This window comes from Pelodiscus sinensis, chromosome 20, assembly GCF_052426305.1.
Source record: "Pelodiscus sinensis isolate ZL-2025 chromosome 20, ASM5242630v1, whole genome shotgun sequence".
NCBI lineage: Eukaryota > Metazoa > Chordata > Testudines > Trionychidae > Pelodiscus > Pelodiscus sinensis.
This window is the reverse complement of record NC_143071.1, coordinates 8,682,467-8,700,717: the sequence shown is the minus strand read 5'-3', so window position 1 is coordinate 8,700,717 and position 18,251 is coordinate 8,682,467. Positions and strand designations below refer to the sequence as shown.

At 38.5% G+C, this 18,251-nt stretch overlaps 1 protein-coding gene across 2 annotated transcripts in view; it reads right to left on the bottom strand.

The window, feature by feature from the left end:
- Positions 1 to 18,251, bottom strand: part of PRKCA (protein kinase C alpha) — a 347,315-nt gene that overhangs the window by 198,693 nt on the left and 130,371 nt on the right. For both annotated transcript variants that reach the window (XM_075903949.2, XM_075903950.2), the window contains exon 3: positions 8,137 to 8,219. In XM_075903949.2, the coding sequence (XP_075760064.1) occupies positions 8,137 to 8,219 (83 nt within the window). The remainder of the gene's footprint in view (positions 1 to 8,136; positions 8,220 to 18,251) is intronic.

Sequence of the window (18,251 nt, the reverse complement as noted above, 5' to 3'; positions counted from 1 at the left end):
CTCTCCTCAGTTGTTTTTCTCCTCAGTCTTGATTCCCATGGGTCCTTACCTATCAGCTCTCTGAGCTTACCAAAATCCGCCTTCCTGAAATCCATTGTCTCTATTTTGCCGTTCTCCCTTCTACCCTTCCTTAGAATTGTGAACTCTATGATTTCATGATCACTATCACCCAAGCTGCCTTCAACTTTCAAATTCTCAACCAGTTCCTCCCCATTTGTTAAAATCAAATCCCCCCGGTAGCTTTTTCAACCTTCTGAAATAAAAAGTTGTCACCAATGCAATCCAAGAACTTACTGGATAGTCTGTGCCAATGTTATAACATGCTATATTAAGGTGAGAAGCTATAAATCTTTGATTAGTCTATAAATATTCTCTCTCTCTAATAGCAATTTTGTTCCTCATTACTCAGTTCTCACTTTCTGTTGATATACTGTGACTGAGTGTTCTCTTAGTCTTTTCTTATATTGGATTTTGGCAGTCCATCATTGCTAAGGGTATTCTTTTCTTTACCCCATCTCATCCATGCCAGAGTAAAAATATTAACGTGAAAAAAAAAACAGGTTTAAAGGTTATTCCTCTCTCTACATGGAGTCTCCCTTACTGAACACCTCCTATTTTCTTCCCACTATTTTCACCCATCCGCTACATCATTTACAGTAATCTTCAACAAAGAACGTCCTGTACTGTGTAATTACAGCTACATCTGGACCTAATGCTAATTCTGGCACATTTAACAATCTTCTGAAAAGGTGAAGTCTCTTATTCTCCATCTTGAGCCAAGTCTATTTTTATAGCACTCCTATTCTTTCATTTTTCTAAGAAAAATTATCCTATTTCAGCAAGTATAAGAAAAAAGCATTAGCCTATTTTACTTGTGCTACTGAAATTAATCATTCTTGATGTTTCATTTCCATATTATGAACTTCTACAAAAGAGACAAATAGCATTTATTATACATTCTAGCATGTCTTTCTATGCTTCAAATACTTCTGATCTACAGTCCTGCAGATAGTTTTCAATGAAGTACTGTTTAAAAACCAAAATTTGAGGTAACCTGAAAACAAGTAAATTAGGAATCTTAGTCCAACAACACCTAATGCATATCTGACAAAACACAACATTTAAGGACCCTGTTTATTATCATTCTTTTTAAAGAGGTTAACACAGATAAAAAATCACATCTTTTATTGCAAGGTTAAATAGCATTCACAGGTCAGTAACAAGGAGAGAAACAGATAAGTAATCATGACAAATGCCAATGAATACTTCAATGAGCTAAACAAAATATATACCACAGCTTAATGAAGTATAAGCCACCTCATATTCCTACAGCCACTAATGAAATAAGATTATTACATATCTACTTCTTTTTGATACACTGTGTGTTCTTTCAGGTAGATAAATGTTGAAACAGATTATTTTCTAACCATATACCAAAAGATGTAATTTCTCACCTTAATTTACGTATCCACTCCAAAGCCAAATCAGAAAATGCATGACAATAACATCATTCATCTGGCACTAAATAGTTCACATGTAAGTTAAAATGGGGTTCTCAAAAATTAATAGTACCATACTGCTTTTTTTTTTTAAATGGTGGGAACTATTTCTCATCGATTTTCAGGTGAAGCAACTCTTATGGACTATTGCAAGCCTGAAGAAGCAGGACTTCCCTCTGTACAGGATGGCGAGTAGAACTTTGGCAGCTGGCTTGCAGACTGAAGGTATATTGGCTTTCTTGGCCTCACAAGGTCAACTACAAATTGGTATGCCACCTCGTGGTCACTTAGGTTTTCCTGAAGCAGGGCAAGAGCAGGACATCAGGGCCATATTTTAAATAAAAGGAAAGTAGAACAGGTAGGGACAATTCTGAATATTGCACATGAATTATGCACACAAAGTAAGATATAAAGCAGCTTTTTCCAGTATGTTTGTGGGAATAGGCAGTGTACATAAATGATTTATAGACTAAAACGACTTATACAGAAGATTCTTTGTTTCACCCTACCAGGCCATATTCTTGTAACAAATTACTTATCCCAAATTACTATTTCTCTCTATGAAAAAAGGATTGAAATTCAATTATAGACAGTTTGAGACCAACAATTCTAGCAAGCAACAGAAAGAAAGATCTGTCTATCTCTTCTTATAAATAGCTTTATGAAACCCTCCTCTGGTTCAAATCCACTATAGCTTTTCATGGTCTATTTTAGTAACCCATGGAGTGACCTTCTTAAGAATAAATGAGTCATGTTGGACTGTTAAGACTAGAAGCCTAAAAAAAAAAAAAAAAAAAAAAAATCACACTCCTCAACATGCTCATGTCTCACTTTTGCTTTTTGACTTTGATTAAATATAACACTTTATTCATTTTTGTTTTCTTAACTTTGCCCCCACAAAGTCAAATTCAGTTTGTTCTCAAAGCATCCCATGTCACATTTTACTGGAATCAATATAAAATTAAGATTAATTTTCATCACCTCTTCCCAGAAGTGGTACCCATTTAAATGTATAACCCAGGGAATAAGAACTAACTTTCTGGAGAAATGGGGGAGAGGGTGGGGAAGAGATTTATTGCAGGCTCTCTGCAAATATTTTTAACTATCATTATTTAATAGCTCCCTTGTGTCCAAGAGGGAGGTAACACCCCTCCCCCCTTTTTTTTCTTTTTAGTTGTAAATGCCTCTGGATACAGATTATGAGATTTCCTGCTCTCTACCAATCTTTCTAGACCATAAAACAGGTATGTACTTTCCTCAAACTTGCAATCCTCTTTTTAACAAAAACATGGCTAGTTTTTTATCCTGCGGTTCTCTATCAATATAATAGTCCATTAATGCATGATTAAAATTAATATATATATTTTGAGTGTCTCTGCCTGGAATTCTTTGAAAGCAATCATGCATCAACAGATACAGACAAATAAAAATGTGCTACGTGGGAATCTGTCATCTCACACTTCTGGTGCAACACTGACTTCACTATCTAGGACAATAAAAACAAGCAAAGACGGGAGATCTAAGCTATACATCTGTGAGGACTTTGCTGGCAGTGCTGAGACCTTTGTTCAAATAAAAAATGCAAAGTGTGCAGGTTGGTTTTCAATGTCTCTGACACTGGCCATAACAGATATTGAGTTTGAAATTACATTTTGTTGGATTTCCATGAGAAAGTGATATTCAAAGCAAGGGGCAATATCTTTTCCTTTACGTTTGGAGCAGAGATCTAAATTTTTTCCCTTCCCTTATTTTTTAAATTAAGCAAAACAAAAAGAGGAGACTCAAAACATTTAATTTACAGGTCAATGTAATGATTACTGGCAAAGTAAATTTAATTTGATTTGTTTGTTTTCTTGCAAATGGTATTAATGCTTGTGCTTCCATAATTCCTGCCTCCTCAGTCTTTTAGGAAATGTATTTAATACTGCAAAAAAAAGTATGTTTTGAAGCATTATACCTTTCTTTAAACAAAAATCACTTGCTTAAATAAAGAGAGCAAGAGATCATGCATTGTATACAAACTGGTCTGAGAAACATACAACCCAAACTCTTTTATATAATGCAACTATATTTCTTTCCTTGCAGTATGTAAGTATTATTGATAATTAAAAGACAATTTTCATCTCAAAAACTTAAAAAAATCTTAAATACAAGTTAACCAGACACCTGAATGTAAAAGAAGAGGCTTATAGACTGTTAAACTTCAATACTCTAAAATGTTTGACAGGTTTTATAAAGTTGACTTTTTAGTTTTTTACTCCATATTATTGCTACAGAAGTTAGTACAATATGCATACCCCTGAAACGCATAGTACTGTTTCCACTCCCTAGAGTAACCAGCATACCATATGATGATCTTTTTGTTAAAAGGATACTCATATTAAAAATGCTGATCTGTGTTGTCATTTCATTCAGGCGTCTGGTTAACTTGTATTTGAGATTCTTTAAGTTTAATTTGGTTTCCAATGTCTTTGAACAGTGTTTCTGAGGGGCGTGCAGGTAGGGCAAGGTAAGCAGGTAGCCTGCCTGGGGCTTCCCACAGCATCTGCAGGCTAGATTTGGTGGTTTGGAAGATCATATTTTGCCCAGGCCTGTCAGACTCTAAAGTGTCCTCATATAGCTATCATCGAGAGTGAGCTAGGTTGTTTGTACAAACATGTCTTGCATTTGAACAAAACTAATTATTCTACCATGGAAATGTATGCTGTATCACTACTTTTGGAATATGCTGCTTATCTCCAGTATAAAGTATACTAAAAATTATACAATACAGAGGACTCAGAGCAGTTTAACCATGAGAACAGCACTTAGCACCTGAAACTTATTTCACTTTCCGAAACATAAGAAGACTTCAAAGTGTTCTGCGCGTAGATCGCCGGACAGCGCAGCTGGCGAGCGGGGCTCACTGCGGTTCGGCGAGCCCTGTTTCACAAAAGCCATGAATTTCTCATGTGAACTCTTAAAAACAACAGAAACTTTCAGAGTTTATAAAATCAACATAGATTGCATCATTCTCCATACAATTATTTATCTAGATTATACCACATTAAAAATGTGCATGAGACACTCATTAAAATCTAGTGGCATGAGTATAGTTTACTGGTAAATGTCATCTGCAAGAGATAATGCTCTATAATCTAGAGCCTGAAATGGGTATAAGAAACAAAAAAGAGTGTTTCAAACAAAGGAAACTTCAGAATGTATTGTTCCTATAAACAGATGTTAAATTACTTCACTGTATAACAGAATTTATAATCCTGAAGGTTTCTATGTGACAAGCAGCATCAGTTTATTATTTCAGTATAGTGCAATAGAGTTCTCATTTTACATGCAACGTATAATGAACTGGAGGCCAATTATAAAAAGACAAAGGTTTCTCACCAGAATCGCTATGCATACATAAAACTATTGATAAAGCTCTTAAAAATGAAGTCAAAACTTTCCAGACCAAACCACAGCGGATTAGAGTATTTTAAAAGTGAGCAAAATAAAATGCAACAAGGGATAAAATACAGGAAGACTAATTGTAAAGTGCTCCACAAGGGCAGATTCCTGGAACTACATGGAGACGCACTGACTTATGTGGTTTTATGCAACAACAGGAGATCTTAAACGGAACTTCAACTGAGGCCTTAGTGTTAACACTAAGGATGTTAAGAAACAGTTAATTTACTAGTCAAGTAGATGATGAAATTTCCATCAACTACTCAGCAGGCACTTCCGCATTCCTCCTTTGAAATGTACAAGAGCCCCAATGCGGGCTCTTGTACATTTCAAAGGTGGAATGTGGAACTCTGCGAGCAGCCCGGGGCCAGCTTCAAAGTGGCAACACAGAATGGAGCCCGGGGTCAGCGGGGGACGCTTTAAAGGGGTAGTCCCCATAGCTGAGCTGGGGATCAGCTGTGCAAGCTGCCCTTCTTCTCTCAGCACACAGTCAATCCATGGAACTCCCTGCCAAAGGATGTGGTAAAGGCTATGACTTAACAAGGTTCAAAAAAGAGCAATACAGATTCATGGAGGTTAGGTCCATTAACGGCTATCAGCCAAGATGGGTAGGAATGGTGTACCTAGCTTCTGTTTCTTTGCAGGTGAGTGACAGGGGAGGAATCACATGAGGATTACCTGTTGTGTCCTCTCCCTCTGAGGCATATTGTATTGGCCACTGTCAGCAGGCAGGATACTGAGCTGGATGGACCACTGGTCTGACACAGTATGGCTGTTCTTATGTTCTAATGCTGCAGAGACGGCATTTCAAAGGGGCAGGCGCAACACGGCTGTGCTGGGCTGCCACTTTGAAGTACCCTCTCTTATCCACCCTTTTTGCTGCTTATCAGAGAGTTGACTAGTCCGTAACATTCCTAGTTAACACTTCAGACAGTGTTACTCTAGATATGAAGCAAGACTCCTCTCCTGCATGTTGCAGTTGGGCAATTACAACATAGGACCAGGGGCTGAAACAAAATATATTTGAATGTATTATTATTACATAATTATCTGGAGTTCATAAATATGTACAGTTAGGAGTCTATGGTGTGGACAAGGATGGCTGCAGGCCTGGGAGCGCAGCTGTGGCTAGGGAGTGCAGTCAGCGGCCGGGCTGGCAATGGGGCCAAGAGATGACCCAGTGTTTTGGACTGAGTTGGCAGCAGGGCCCAGGGCCAGGGAGTGCAGCCAACAGCTGGGACCAGGGCCGGAGGCAGGACTAGGGAGTGTGGCCAGTGGCTGGGACCAGTGGCAGGGCCAGGAGCGCTGCCGGATCCAGGGCCAGGAAGCAGGCCAGTAACTGGGGCCAATGCTGGGAATGTGGCTGGAGGAGAGCTCAGCAGCTGGGAGGCTAGTGGCTCCCAGGAAGATTCTGGAGACCGACAACAGGGAGCCAGGATTGACATCCCTGGTCTACCAAACGTGCTCATTCAGATGACGAGAATGCCAGACCAGACCACATGCACACACGTATATATGAATATTGAGTATATATGAAATGAACACACAGCACCTTGAAATACAGAACAGTTTGTGATCAAGCAATTTATAAAAAGGATCACATTAAATTTTTTTTAAAGTTTCTACTAATTAAGAAAATAAATGATTAAATTATTCTGCATTATAGCACAGTGAATTATAAAATTTGCTTCCAGAAAAAAGTAGGGCTTTTTTTTTCCAATTTCAAATGGCTCATTTTTCACTATTAGATGCTCAGAAATCAGCTCGTGAGGATGGTAAAAATGACCAGATTTAAATGCACCATTTCCCCCCCATAACTATGTATTCAGCCATCTTTTGAAATATTTAGCAAACAGCTGGTCCATCTCACGTCCAATATTGCTCCAATCATTTGCTGTGACAATTTTAATGACTATTAATTGCTGATACAGGGACATGCTGATAAGAGGATGACACATACTGCTCATCCTCTTATGTGGCTTCTGCACATTCCTGCAAACTTTTTACAGCAATTATTAAGGAGTTGTTTATATGTTGTCGATGGAAAAATTATTTGAAATGAATACCACAGGCCAAAAAAAAATTTCTTATGAAAAAGGAGGAGCATTTTTTACTGGTCCTAAATTTTAGACCCCCCATTAAATAGAGAATGTCATTTGAAAGATACCCTATTCAGTTGTTCAACAAAACTTGTATCTGTCAAAGAAGGCATGATATCAATCTGCAGTTTTATTCATTTGCAGGTAACACCACCACATCCATTCAGAACTATGAGAAAATATATTTATTTTTAATTGTATCTTTCATTACTGCTAATTAGCAACGAAAAATTACTCCTTTGCACAGTATCTTTCTATATTTAATTCAGAAAGAAAATTATTTCATTAATATTAAACTGACTGCATTCTTTAATAATGAATGTCTTTTTGCCTTTCCCTCTTTTCTCATATAGGACAAAGCTACGCAGAATGACGTTTTTTATACAAGCCGCCCTCACTGTAAGTCCAAGGTATGTTTCAAAAAACTTGGACTTATAGTGAAACAACATAAGGTGGGGAATTTTTTCCCCGTGGCTGACTTCCATTTGTGCAAATTAGTTTTGGTTTTTTTTGCATGAGTGGGGCATGGGTGGACTTACAAAGCATTAGTTCCTACATGCATCAACAACGTTAATGAGGAATGGATGTCCATCGGGACCACTTATAGCGGGGACGTCCTGTATATGCATACACATACTTGATAGGGGAAAAACACCGAACATTTTTACCTAGTCACTAGGAGGTTGCATCCGCTGCTCAATACACTTGCCAACCCCTCTCTCTCTGGCGGCTTTTGCCGCCAGAGAGCATGATGACAGCATTCCCTCACCCAGCAGGAAAAACTTTTTTATATAAAGAGAGAGATTAGCCAAGTAACAAACCAGTACAGTTACTATTTATCCTCCATTATCAGGTCTGCAACAACTGAGGCCTGCAACAGTTATGAGTTAGTTTTGAGTTATCTAGCTAGCTTAATTAAGATGGACTACTGTTATATTGATTTCAATATAGTTCTATCCCCAATAACTTAAAAAGCTATTATAAAGTGCAATTTTGACCATCTTTATAGTGAGGAATTCCTGTTAAGTGCAACACAATTAACTCTTTTTCCCAACATGAATATACCAAAATACATCACATTCTAGGGTACTTACATCTGTGTCAGGCCCTTTGTCTGCACCAGGACATGAAAAGGTAACAAATTCATGGCACCTCTTGTGAACCACAAAACAGCAAACTAGTTTAAAAAAAAAAGGAAACAACAGTTAGATTTACTAAATCTTTACTACTGAAACAAATTTAGTTTTGCTGAAATCATTGCATGAAGGAAGGAACTTCAAAAGGTCAGGTTACTTTGGATTAAAAAGTAAGACTTCTCTATGATATTTACAAGTGTGTACACCTTTCTGGTTTCAGAGGGGTAGTCATGTTACTCTGTTTTAGCAGAAACAACAAAGAGTGGCACTTTAACAATTAGCAAATTTATTTGGACATAAGCTCTATAGCTTCCAGCTTTTAAACAAAGGAAAACCCAGCCACTTAATCAGGACAACTACTTTCCTGAGGGAGTTATGTTATTACATGACAATGTTTTTATGTTCTGCACCTTAGGTAAATACAAAATTACAAGGATATTACTGTTGTTTCAGTCTCATGAAAAATATGGTTCTCTTGTGTATGTACCTTGCACAACTAGCTGTATTACATCAGTCAGTGTGTTTTATCTGGTGACTCTTTGATTTAAGCATCACTGCATTGCATAAACATCCTGCTAGAATCATTTCAGACAGTGCAACTTGTAAGGAAATGCCTTTAAACCATCATTAATAGATTACACTGTATTTTACTGTCAGACTGAAAGTTCTTGATTAGATACAACCATTTAATAATTCAGAAAAATTACTGAGCTTATTTGTAACATTTAAACCATAAAAAAAGCTTCAAACAACTCTACCTCAAAAATGTTCTATGCTGTAACAGCTAAGGGAAATCCCAAAACAAACACAGCAGGGTCATAGCTCTATAAACATTCCACCCTATACAGTGAGTGAGGACAAGGCATGAGGGAAGAGGAAGAAGAGTGAATGCAAAGAATCCTAGAATCCTAAGGCTGGAAGAGACTTCGGGAGGTCATCGAGTCCAGCCCGCTGCCCAAAGCAGGACCAACCCCAACTAAATCATCCCAGCCAGGGCTGTGTCAAGCCAAGACTTAAAAAAACCTTTAGGGATGAAGATTCCACCACCTCCCTAGGTAACCCATTCCAGTACTTTACCACACTCCTAGTAAAATAGTTTTTCCTAATACCCAACCTACACCTCCCACACTGTAACTTGAGACCATTGCTCCTTGTTCTGCCACCTGTCACCACTGAGAACAGCCTCTCTCCATCCTCTTTGGAACTGCCCTCCAGGAAGTTGAAGGCTGGTATCAAATCCCCGCCTCACACTTCTCTTCTGCAGACTAAATACACCCAAATCCCTCAGCCTCTCTTCGTAGCTCAAGTGCTCCAGCCCCCTAATCATTTTGGTTGCCCTTTGCTGGATCCTCTCCAATGCGCCCACACCCTTTCTGTAGTGGGGGCCCAGAATTGGACACAGTACTCCAGATGTGTCTTCTCTAGTGTGGAATCAAGGGGAAATTCACAGATTTCAAGGCCAGAATGGTCAATAGTGAATAGTGCACAACACAATCCATAGAGTTTTACTCATGAATTATTTTTCGCTACTATGTAAATGGACAGTATCAAGCCAAACAACTTATTTCAAGATCCGTACGTTGGGGCAGACCAAAATACAAACATTTATCCTGTGAAGATGGTGCCATAAACAACTATATAAAGTTTTTGCTCATTTAAAAACATGGTAGGAGCATCACTTTTAATATTTTAATGGTTACAATGAAAAAAGCCTCATTGCTGTGATTAACTTTTGTTAAACCTAATGATCATTTTTCAGAAGTTTAAAGTAGCTTTGACTAAGTGTGCAGTTGGACTGAAACTCCTATTAATGTGGATTGGCATGTAAAACCTGACTGGAAAACTGAACATAAGAATGTAAGAAGAACCTAAGAACAGCCATGCTGAGTTAGATCAAAGGTCCATCTAGCCTAGTATTCTGTCTTCCAACAGTGGCCAATGTCGGGTATCCCAAGGGGAATGAATAAAACAGTGATCCCTTCCCTGTCACCCATTCCCAACTTCTGACGAACAGGCTAGGGATACCATATTCACTCATCCTTGCTAACAGTTATCGATGGAGCTGCCCGCGTGTTCCGCCGCTTTGCTCCCCGTCGCCCTGGTCTACAGACCAGGGGGACGGGGAGCAAAGCAGAGCAAAGCCGCGGAGCACGTGGGCAGCGGACAGCCCAGACGCGTCTGGGCTGTCCACTGCCCACGTGTTCCGCCGCTTTGCTTCCTCTCTCTGGTCTCCTGGAGACCAGGGAGAGGGAGGGCCCCGTTCGTAACTGCAGATCCGACACAAGTCGCATCCGCGTAACTCGGGGACTGCCTGTACTCATGTGTTTAAGGAGATGTGTATCTGAAACAGGGAAAAGGATTTATTTCCTCTTTGCAGAACCTTTCTTTATCTACAACAGTGAATTTTGGTGCCTTTAAGATGCAACGTGAACTGTCCAACATGGAGCATGGACTTTGTCCCTCCCCTAAGTTTTACCCCACAACGGTGCACCAGCTTAAGTGACCAATGCCACTTATTAATCAATTCTGAAGCAAGATATGTTAAGCTGAGTTATAGTTGTAAATTTCCATTTCTTACAAAGGACATCTATAACATCTCTGTAGTGATCTCAAAAAGCCATAAATATTAAACACATCAGGAGTTATTACACACTTTATTATTTAGGTTAGATGTTGTATAAACTGTCAACACCAGTAATGAGAATAGCATATTAGATCATCAATCCTCTTTGCTGTTTGAAAAGACAGTGTACCCAACTACAAAATTAAAATCTCAGTATGTAACTTTTCATCAGAACAAATTTCACAACAGCTATCAGATATCATGAACAAACAGTAAATTACTTTTCTCACACATTCAAAAGTTGTCAACATCATACAGCAGGGTTAGTAAAAATTACAGAAGTAATCTGATACAGAGAACTATGTTGTCTATCAGAAGTAGAATCTCTCTTGGCTATCTGCAGCTGCATGTTCAATAAGGTTTGTAACCATATTCCTATAAAAACCCTTTATGTTTCAACACAGGCAATCAAGTGCAGTGCCTAAATACATATCATAACCACCATCAAAATGTAAGCAAAATTCTATATGATCAGATAAAGTAACATACAAAGAGCTAATCGCCTTGTCTACCGTATGAAAACAAATAACCAGTTACAAAATGATACGGTACCAAATCAATGTACCCTGTATTTCATTACAGCTCAGAGAATGGTTATGATCGGTATCTTAGGACAGCACAGAATGTAGTACAGTAAATGTATTGTAGTGACAAAAGAGACCATGTTATGATACTATACCGCAGCAGTGAAAAGAGGCATTACTAGGTAGCTACAACTGTTTTCAGTGAAGAATCAGCCACAGTACCCACAAAATACCATGCAATATTTGGCATCAAACATATGAACCTTATATAAAACCAATGTCTATTACAGGCATGGAAGTAAAACACCAATATAGTAATTAGAAATAGAGGCCATATGGTGCAAATAACCCAGGCTTACCTCTCTATTTTACCATACCACTGCCCACCAGTTCACCACATACCTAATTCTTTAACATTAAAACAATGTGCATTTCTGCCCTACACTGGGCTTGTTGATGTTGCAGAACAGATGCTGTGCCCAGTACCCCTCTTTAGAAACTTCTGTTACTGTGTAAGACTTCCATTTTTATACGTGTATTGCTATTTATCTTACTATATGTTTCAGAACTGTGCATGTGTCTGTCTGTTCAAGAACCTCCCCCACCCCAAAAGGTAAGAGTTAGGACCACCAAATTTGGTATGCAGATTCCTCTTATCATAATGTAAACCAAGGTCTGAGTTTGGCTGCGCCAGGACAATGGGATGTGTGTGGAATAGGGATGTTAAAATTCGTGAAATTGGCTAACTGTATAACTGCTGAAATTTTCTGTATCAGAAACAGCAGTATGGGGCAGCAGTCGGGGAGCCAGCTGAGAGTGTGTATAATCGCATAATTGCTAAGTTTATTCAGCAGTTACACATTTCCACAATTACCCTCATTTTAACATCCCTAATTAGTATAGCCCACCTTAACCCCCTATTAGGGGTAGGGGAGAGGTGACTGCTAAGGTCCCAGCAATGCATTTGTTGGAGAGACTTGGATGGAAAAGTATGAGAGCCAGCAGAAATCTCCTGGGAATTGTAAGGTCCCCCAGCAACACCTCTGCTTGAGGGACATGGATGGAAAAGAGTCCGAAGAGCTGGTACAAGCAATCCCCCCCCCCCCCCCCACACACACACACCCCACCCCACCTAATTATGAAAAAACAGAGGGGGAAGCTGCACTTTATGTTTTATCTGACAGCTAGTCCCTGACATCTAATAATAAAGTTGTTGCCTGATTAAACCCATGTCAAATATCTCCTCTCCTTTCAGCATAGCCAGACAATTCATCCCTGATGCTCTGCAGCTTCATTTTTTGGTACGGATTTCAACAGAGTTACACCAATGATAAATTTGGCACAGTTTGTTGTCCAAGTCTCTGTGCAGCTCCAAAACTAGTCTGCCTCTTCCACCAAATGAAGTTGGTCCAATAAAATATATTATCTCATCCACATTGTGTCTCATATATCCTGGGACCAACATGGCTACATCATCATCAAACATTCATGTGAATAATCAGTTAGCTAAACTGAATCATTTGAGGACGAATGTTCTATAGCAGTTCTATTTTTATAGCAGATTTATAATACCCCTAATGAAAGTTCCACATTACCATCCCTACATCAGTGCTACACAGAGCTATAATTTCATTGAATTCAGGAAAGTGAAATAAAAATGGTACCGAAAAGGATATGAGTACTGAGGGGAAAAAATGTTTTCACTCAATCAGTGGTCTCTGTATGATCTGAGGGCAAACTATACAAATACAATCCACTTGGTCACCAAGAATGCAACATGCCTGAATACTGCACTTTAAATGTAAATAGGCAGGGAAAGATACAAGTAGTACAAAGAAGCTCAAGTATTAATCTTTCAGTAGGTTACTACCTTTTACCTGTTATTGAATTAGTGTTATATTTAATTGTATGCTTTGAGTTTTGTTATAATTTATTTTTTTACATTAACACTCCTAATTTATGGAACACAAATTAAATGTCACCATAAACTGGGGGGGGGGGGGTACTTCCCACCATGGCAAGACAGTATTTGCAGTTCAACATCTTCAGTAACAGAAACGTCTATTGTATTGTATAGAAAAATCTATTTTATTATACTTACATGTTAAAACAACATAATCGAGTTCCATTTTGTATCTCAGAAAACCGTATTTACTGGGATAAATTGTACAGCTATAAGACAACAAATGTTTTATATGTATTAAATGCTAAATAATGGCACCCTGTCCATATTTTGTTTTTTAACTGAGCATTTCTAAAATGCTCAGACTACAACATTTTAATAGTTTCCAAACAAGCAGAATGTTTTTCCTCAAGAACAAAACACAAACAAAAATCTTTTTATATATCTCATCTGTTTAAATAAAATTTCAGTTTACCGAACTCTAATTCATTTTGAAAAGCTGATGAATTATAATTCATAGAGCATGTACAGATGATCAACAGTGAAAAGAATATAATTTTAGTTTAGTAATGAGTTCAAAATCAGTCATGGAAAAAAATATGATAGGAAGGGAATTAATTTGGATCATAAACAGCTAGATGAAGGGTAAAGTGAAATTCATGAGAGAGGTGGGGACAGGTTTTGCTAGAATAGTGACTACGTTTGCACTGAGCTTCATTAATTCTATCCAGCCCCACAATTTGGAGATTTGGGGACACTGGTTAAAGAATCAGACTCTTACTAGCTGCCACAAATTTGACAGTTCTCTTTGGCTGTGTCTAGACTGGCCAGTTTTTCCGGAAAATCAGCCGCTTTTCCGGAAAAACCTGCCAGCTGTCTACACTGGCGGCTTGAATTTCCGCAAAAGCACTGACTTCCTACTGTAAGAAATCAGTGCATTTTGCGGAAATACTATTCTGCTCCCCTTCGGGCAAAAGTCCCTTTTGCGCAAAACTTTTGTGCAAAAGGGCCAGTGTAGACAGCTGAGATTTGTTTTCCGCAAAGCCCCGATTGCGAAAATGGCGATCAGAAAGTGCTTTTCCGTTAAAAGCATTTCTGGAAAATCCCTCTCTCTATTCCACTAATATTTTGGGAACAGAAAGGCTACGTCTAGACTGGCATGATTTTCCGGAAATGCTTTTAACGGAAAAGTTTTCCGTTAAAAGCATTTTTGGAAAAGGGAGTCTAGATTGGCACAGACGCAAAAGCGTGTCTAGATTGGCCTGGGATGTTTTTCCGCAAAAAGTGCTTTTGCGGAAAAGCGTCCATGCCAATCTAGACGCTCTTTTCCAAAAATGCTTTTAACGGAAAACTTTTTTGTTAAAAGCATTTCCGGAAAATCATGCCAGTCTAGACGTAGCCTTTCTGTTCCCAAAATATTAGTGGAATAGAGAGAGGGATTTCGCAACATTATATTTTAAGCTTCAGGGGACAGCTGAGTTAGTGTATACAGGATAAATTTACAAAACAACAAATGATCTGGTAGCATTTTAAAGACTAACAAAACGTGTACAGTAGATGGTATCATGAGATTTCGTGGGCACAGTCCACTTCTTCAGAGGACCAGTCTTTAATCTAAACTGAATCGCATTAAAAATTACATTCGTTTGATAGCACCTACTTTCCATAAAGCCATGCTGATTACTATTAATGATACTATCTTTAAGTCTTTTTTAAATCAAATTCCATATCTGCTGCTCCATTATTATGCCCAGGAGCAATATCAGACTCACAAACCTAGAATTACACAAGTCATCATCATTATCCTTTTTAAATATTAGCATATTAGCTTTCTTCCCGTCATAGGAACATCCCCATTGTTCCCAGGGTTTATAGTACAGCAAGTATATAAACCAACTCTTGTAAAACTCCTGGATGCAAGTTATCTGGATCTGCTGAATTTCAAATATCTGAAGTTAGCACCTTCTTTTGCACATCCTCCCAACGTAGTAGTGGAAGACAAAGAGTATAATCATCATATGATAGGATTACATCACGGTTCTTTTCCAAATACAAAACAGAAATATTTATTGAACATTTTGTCTTTTTTGAAAGTATTACTGATAATTATGCCATTTATATACATTCATGGACTAATACCTTTATTAGGATCCGTTTTATTGCTCATCTTATTAAAAACCTCCTTATTGTCCCTCACTAGTCGGGTCATAGATTTCGCTGTGTGTTCTTTTGCTTCCCTTATCTATTGTCTACTTCTCATTTCTGATTTATATTCACGACTATCAGTTTTCTCGTTCATCTATTCATTATGTATCATTTTAAATGATTTTTAAAATCACCCTAATTTGCCCACTATACTAGGGATGCAAGCAACTAGTCAAGTGACTACTCACTTCCCTCTTCTGCTGCTTCTCTATCAGAGGCAGCAAGTGGGGGGAAGCAAGAGCCGGTGCTGGGGGTAAGCCAGGTTAAAAGCTGGTTCCCACCAGCACTATCTTCACAGGGCAGGGGAATGGAGCAGGGGAGGCAGCGTCGCAGTGGTCCTGGAGCCGCTGGAGCGGGTACTGTTCAGTCCTGGCTTGCGCTGGCCCCAAGAGTTAGCCCTGCTGCAGCTCTGCTCTTTAATTTTAAATGTAGTAAGAGCCCAAAGGCTCTTACTACATTTAAAATGCAGAGCCACAGCAGTGGTAACAAGCACCCTTCCCTATCGACTAATCAAGTAGTCGATGGAAATTCCATCAACTACTCAATTGGCTAATTAACCATTACTTATCTCTACTCTAAATCTGATCAGTTTTTTAACCAATGTGGCCTTCCTCAATTACGGGTATATTGTTGCTGAGAAAGCTAATAAAGCATTCTCAAAACAATTCTATATTATCATTTACATTTTTCTGATTAAACTATTCCTGACAGTAGACCTGGCTCCTATTTGTTTTCAAGTGAAACTGGTCCCTGTAACAGTCCCCAGCATAAGTAAGGCAGCAGAGAATTTAAGTGGGAATCATTATTAAGTATTGGGAAACGTTCAAGTTCTGCATGCTGTAACTCCAAACTTTGTTTCTTTAAATATGAAAGTCAATTAATAACTAGATAAAACAGCAACAGGGAAGGCAAAGAAGATCCTTTCAATCCTGAAGAATGTTTACTGTTTTTAAAGCATGATGAATAAAGCTAATATTTTGATAGCTATAAAGAACAACGTAACCTTTCTGAAAAACAAAGATGACACCGTCTTTTCTAAATTTATGTTATGTTGTGTTGAAACAATTTGTTTTCTTTCCTGCATTTTTGTCGTTCTTTTTTGTTTGTTCTGGTTGTTGTTTTTTGCTGCCAATGTAATTAACATGGAACCTGAAAAAAATCTAAAAATGTGCCTGGCTTATTTTTATGAGATGAGATGCCTTTTCCACCAAACCATTCATAGATATGGAATGAAGTTGGTGATAATATTTCTGAAGTATGACAAAATTATGAAAATAAAACTGTAAGAACAAAAATAAATGAAAAAACAAAACCCACAAAACAAACCCACAAGTTTGGAGGCCTACATGTATTTCCACAATGCAGTTAAAAAAAAAAAAAAAAAAAAAAAAAAAGGACATGACTTGAATTACACAACAATGTATTTGTGATTCAGAACACGTACCTTTCAAGATCAAATCTGCTAAATGCAACATTCCAAACACAAGCTGCTTATTATCAAAACATTTAACTGAATCAACAGAGTATTCAGAAAGCATTTGACATGTATTTCTCAAGAGAGGATATTTTCTAAAATAGATGCACTAGCTCAGTTACAAATTATGGGCTTAATGCAGAAATTCCTGGATGAAATACTTTGGCCTCATTATGGAGGAGTCAGATTAGATAGAGCATAACAAACCATTCTGTCTTTAACATTTATACATCTATGACTTCAATTTAATAGCTAGTGTATGAAGTGTACACACAGCTAAAGTTTAGCTACAGTACAGGTTGAATCTCTCTAGTCCAGCACACTCTGATCTGGCAACATCTATGGTCCGGCATGATTTTAGTTAGCTGGATGCCCATTTATCATTCATGGGTATGGCAAAGTTTCCCACTGTCCCAAAAAGTCTGTCTACAGCTGCCAGTCCTGGCGCACAGTGTTCTGTGCTAATATTTAGCTATATTTTATCACTAAATGTCTTCTAAGAGCCCAGTAAGCAAAGAAAGTGTTGATAATGTTGCTGGACAATATTAATCTCCCATGGTCTGGCAAATTCTCTGGTTAGACACCCGTTATATCCCAAGATAACAATTTCTAGGTTAAGTGTTTGGGGTTTTTTGCTGACTAATGCAATAAGATGTTTTATGGTAAATATTTAACTTTTTTTTGTCTTGTACACTTTGCAATGATTCATTACAATAACAAGGATATAAAATTGGTGATTAAAGTTCCAACAAAAATTCCTCATTATTCACTCCGATTAACTAATTTTGAATCATTTTATGGTTTTAATCAGGCCACAACTTTATTATTAGACTAGAAGATTTACCTGGTATTGCTCAGGTCCTCAACTCACTTTTTGTTTTTCTTCATTTAAATCATTGTTCTAGAGTAGGACTTGAGATTCGGGATGCAGGCTGTCCCAGGGAAAGAGGACCACCCCAGGCTCCTCTTACCGCAGCAGCGTAGCCCCAGGGGAGAAGCAGCTCTCCATGGCTGCTGTAGCTCCAGCAGGCACAGCTAAGGGAGGAGGTGCATGTCCGCCGATCGGGACATATTCAGATGTGTCTGCCCCCTGTGCTCTCCAACCAGAGTGAGGAATAGAGCAAACCATGCATGTTTACCTTGCTCCTTGATGAGGTGAACAGCCAGCAATATTCCCATATGAACGGGGGGAAGGGAGGAGCTGCAGCCCCCCCCCTCACAAAGTGCACTGGGGAGGGGGAGCTGAGGGCTAGAGAAGTCCCAGAAGGGAGGGGCACCCCCAGCCAGCCCTTGTCACATTCCTGGTGATTGTGTCACTTTTCTGTGTTTTATGAGTTCTCTCTC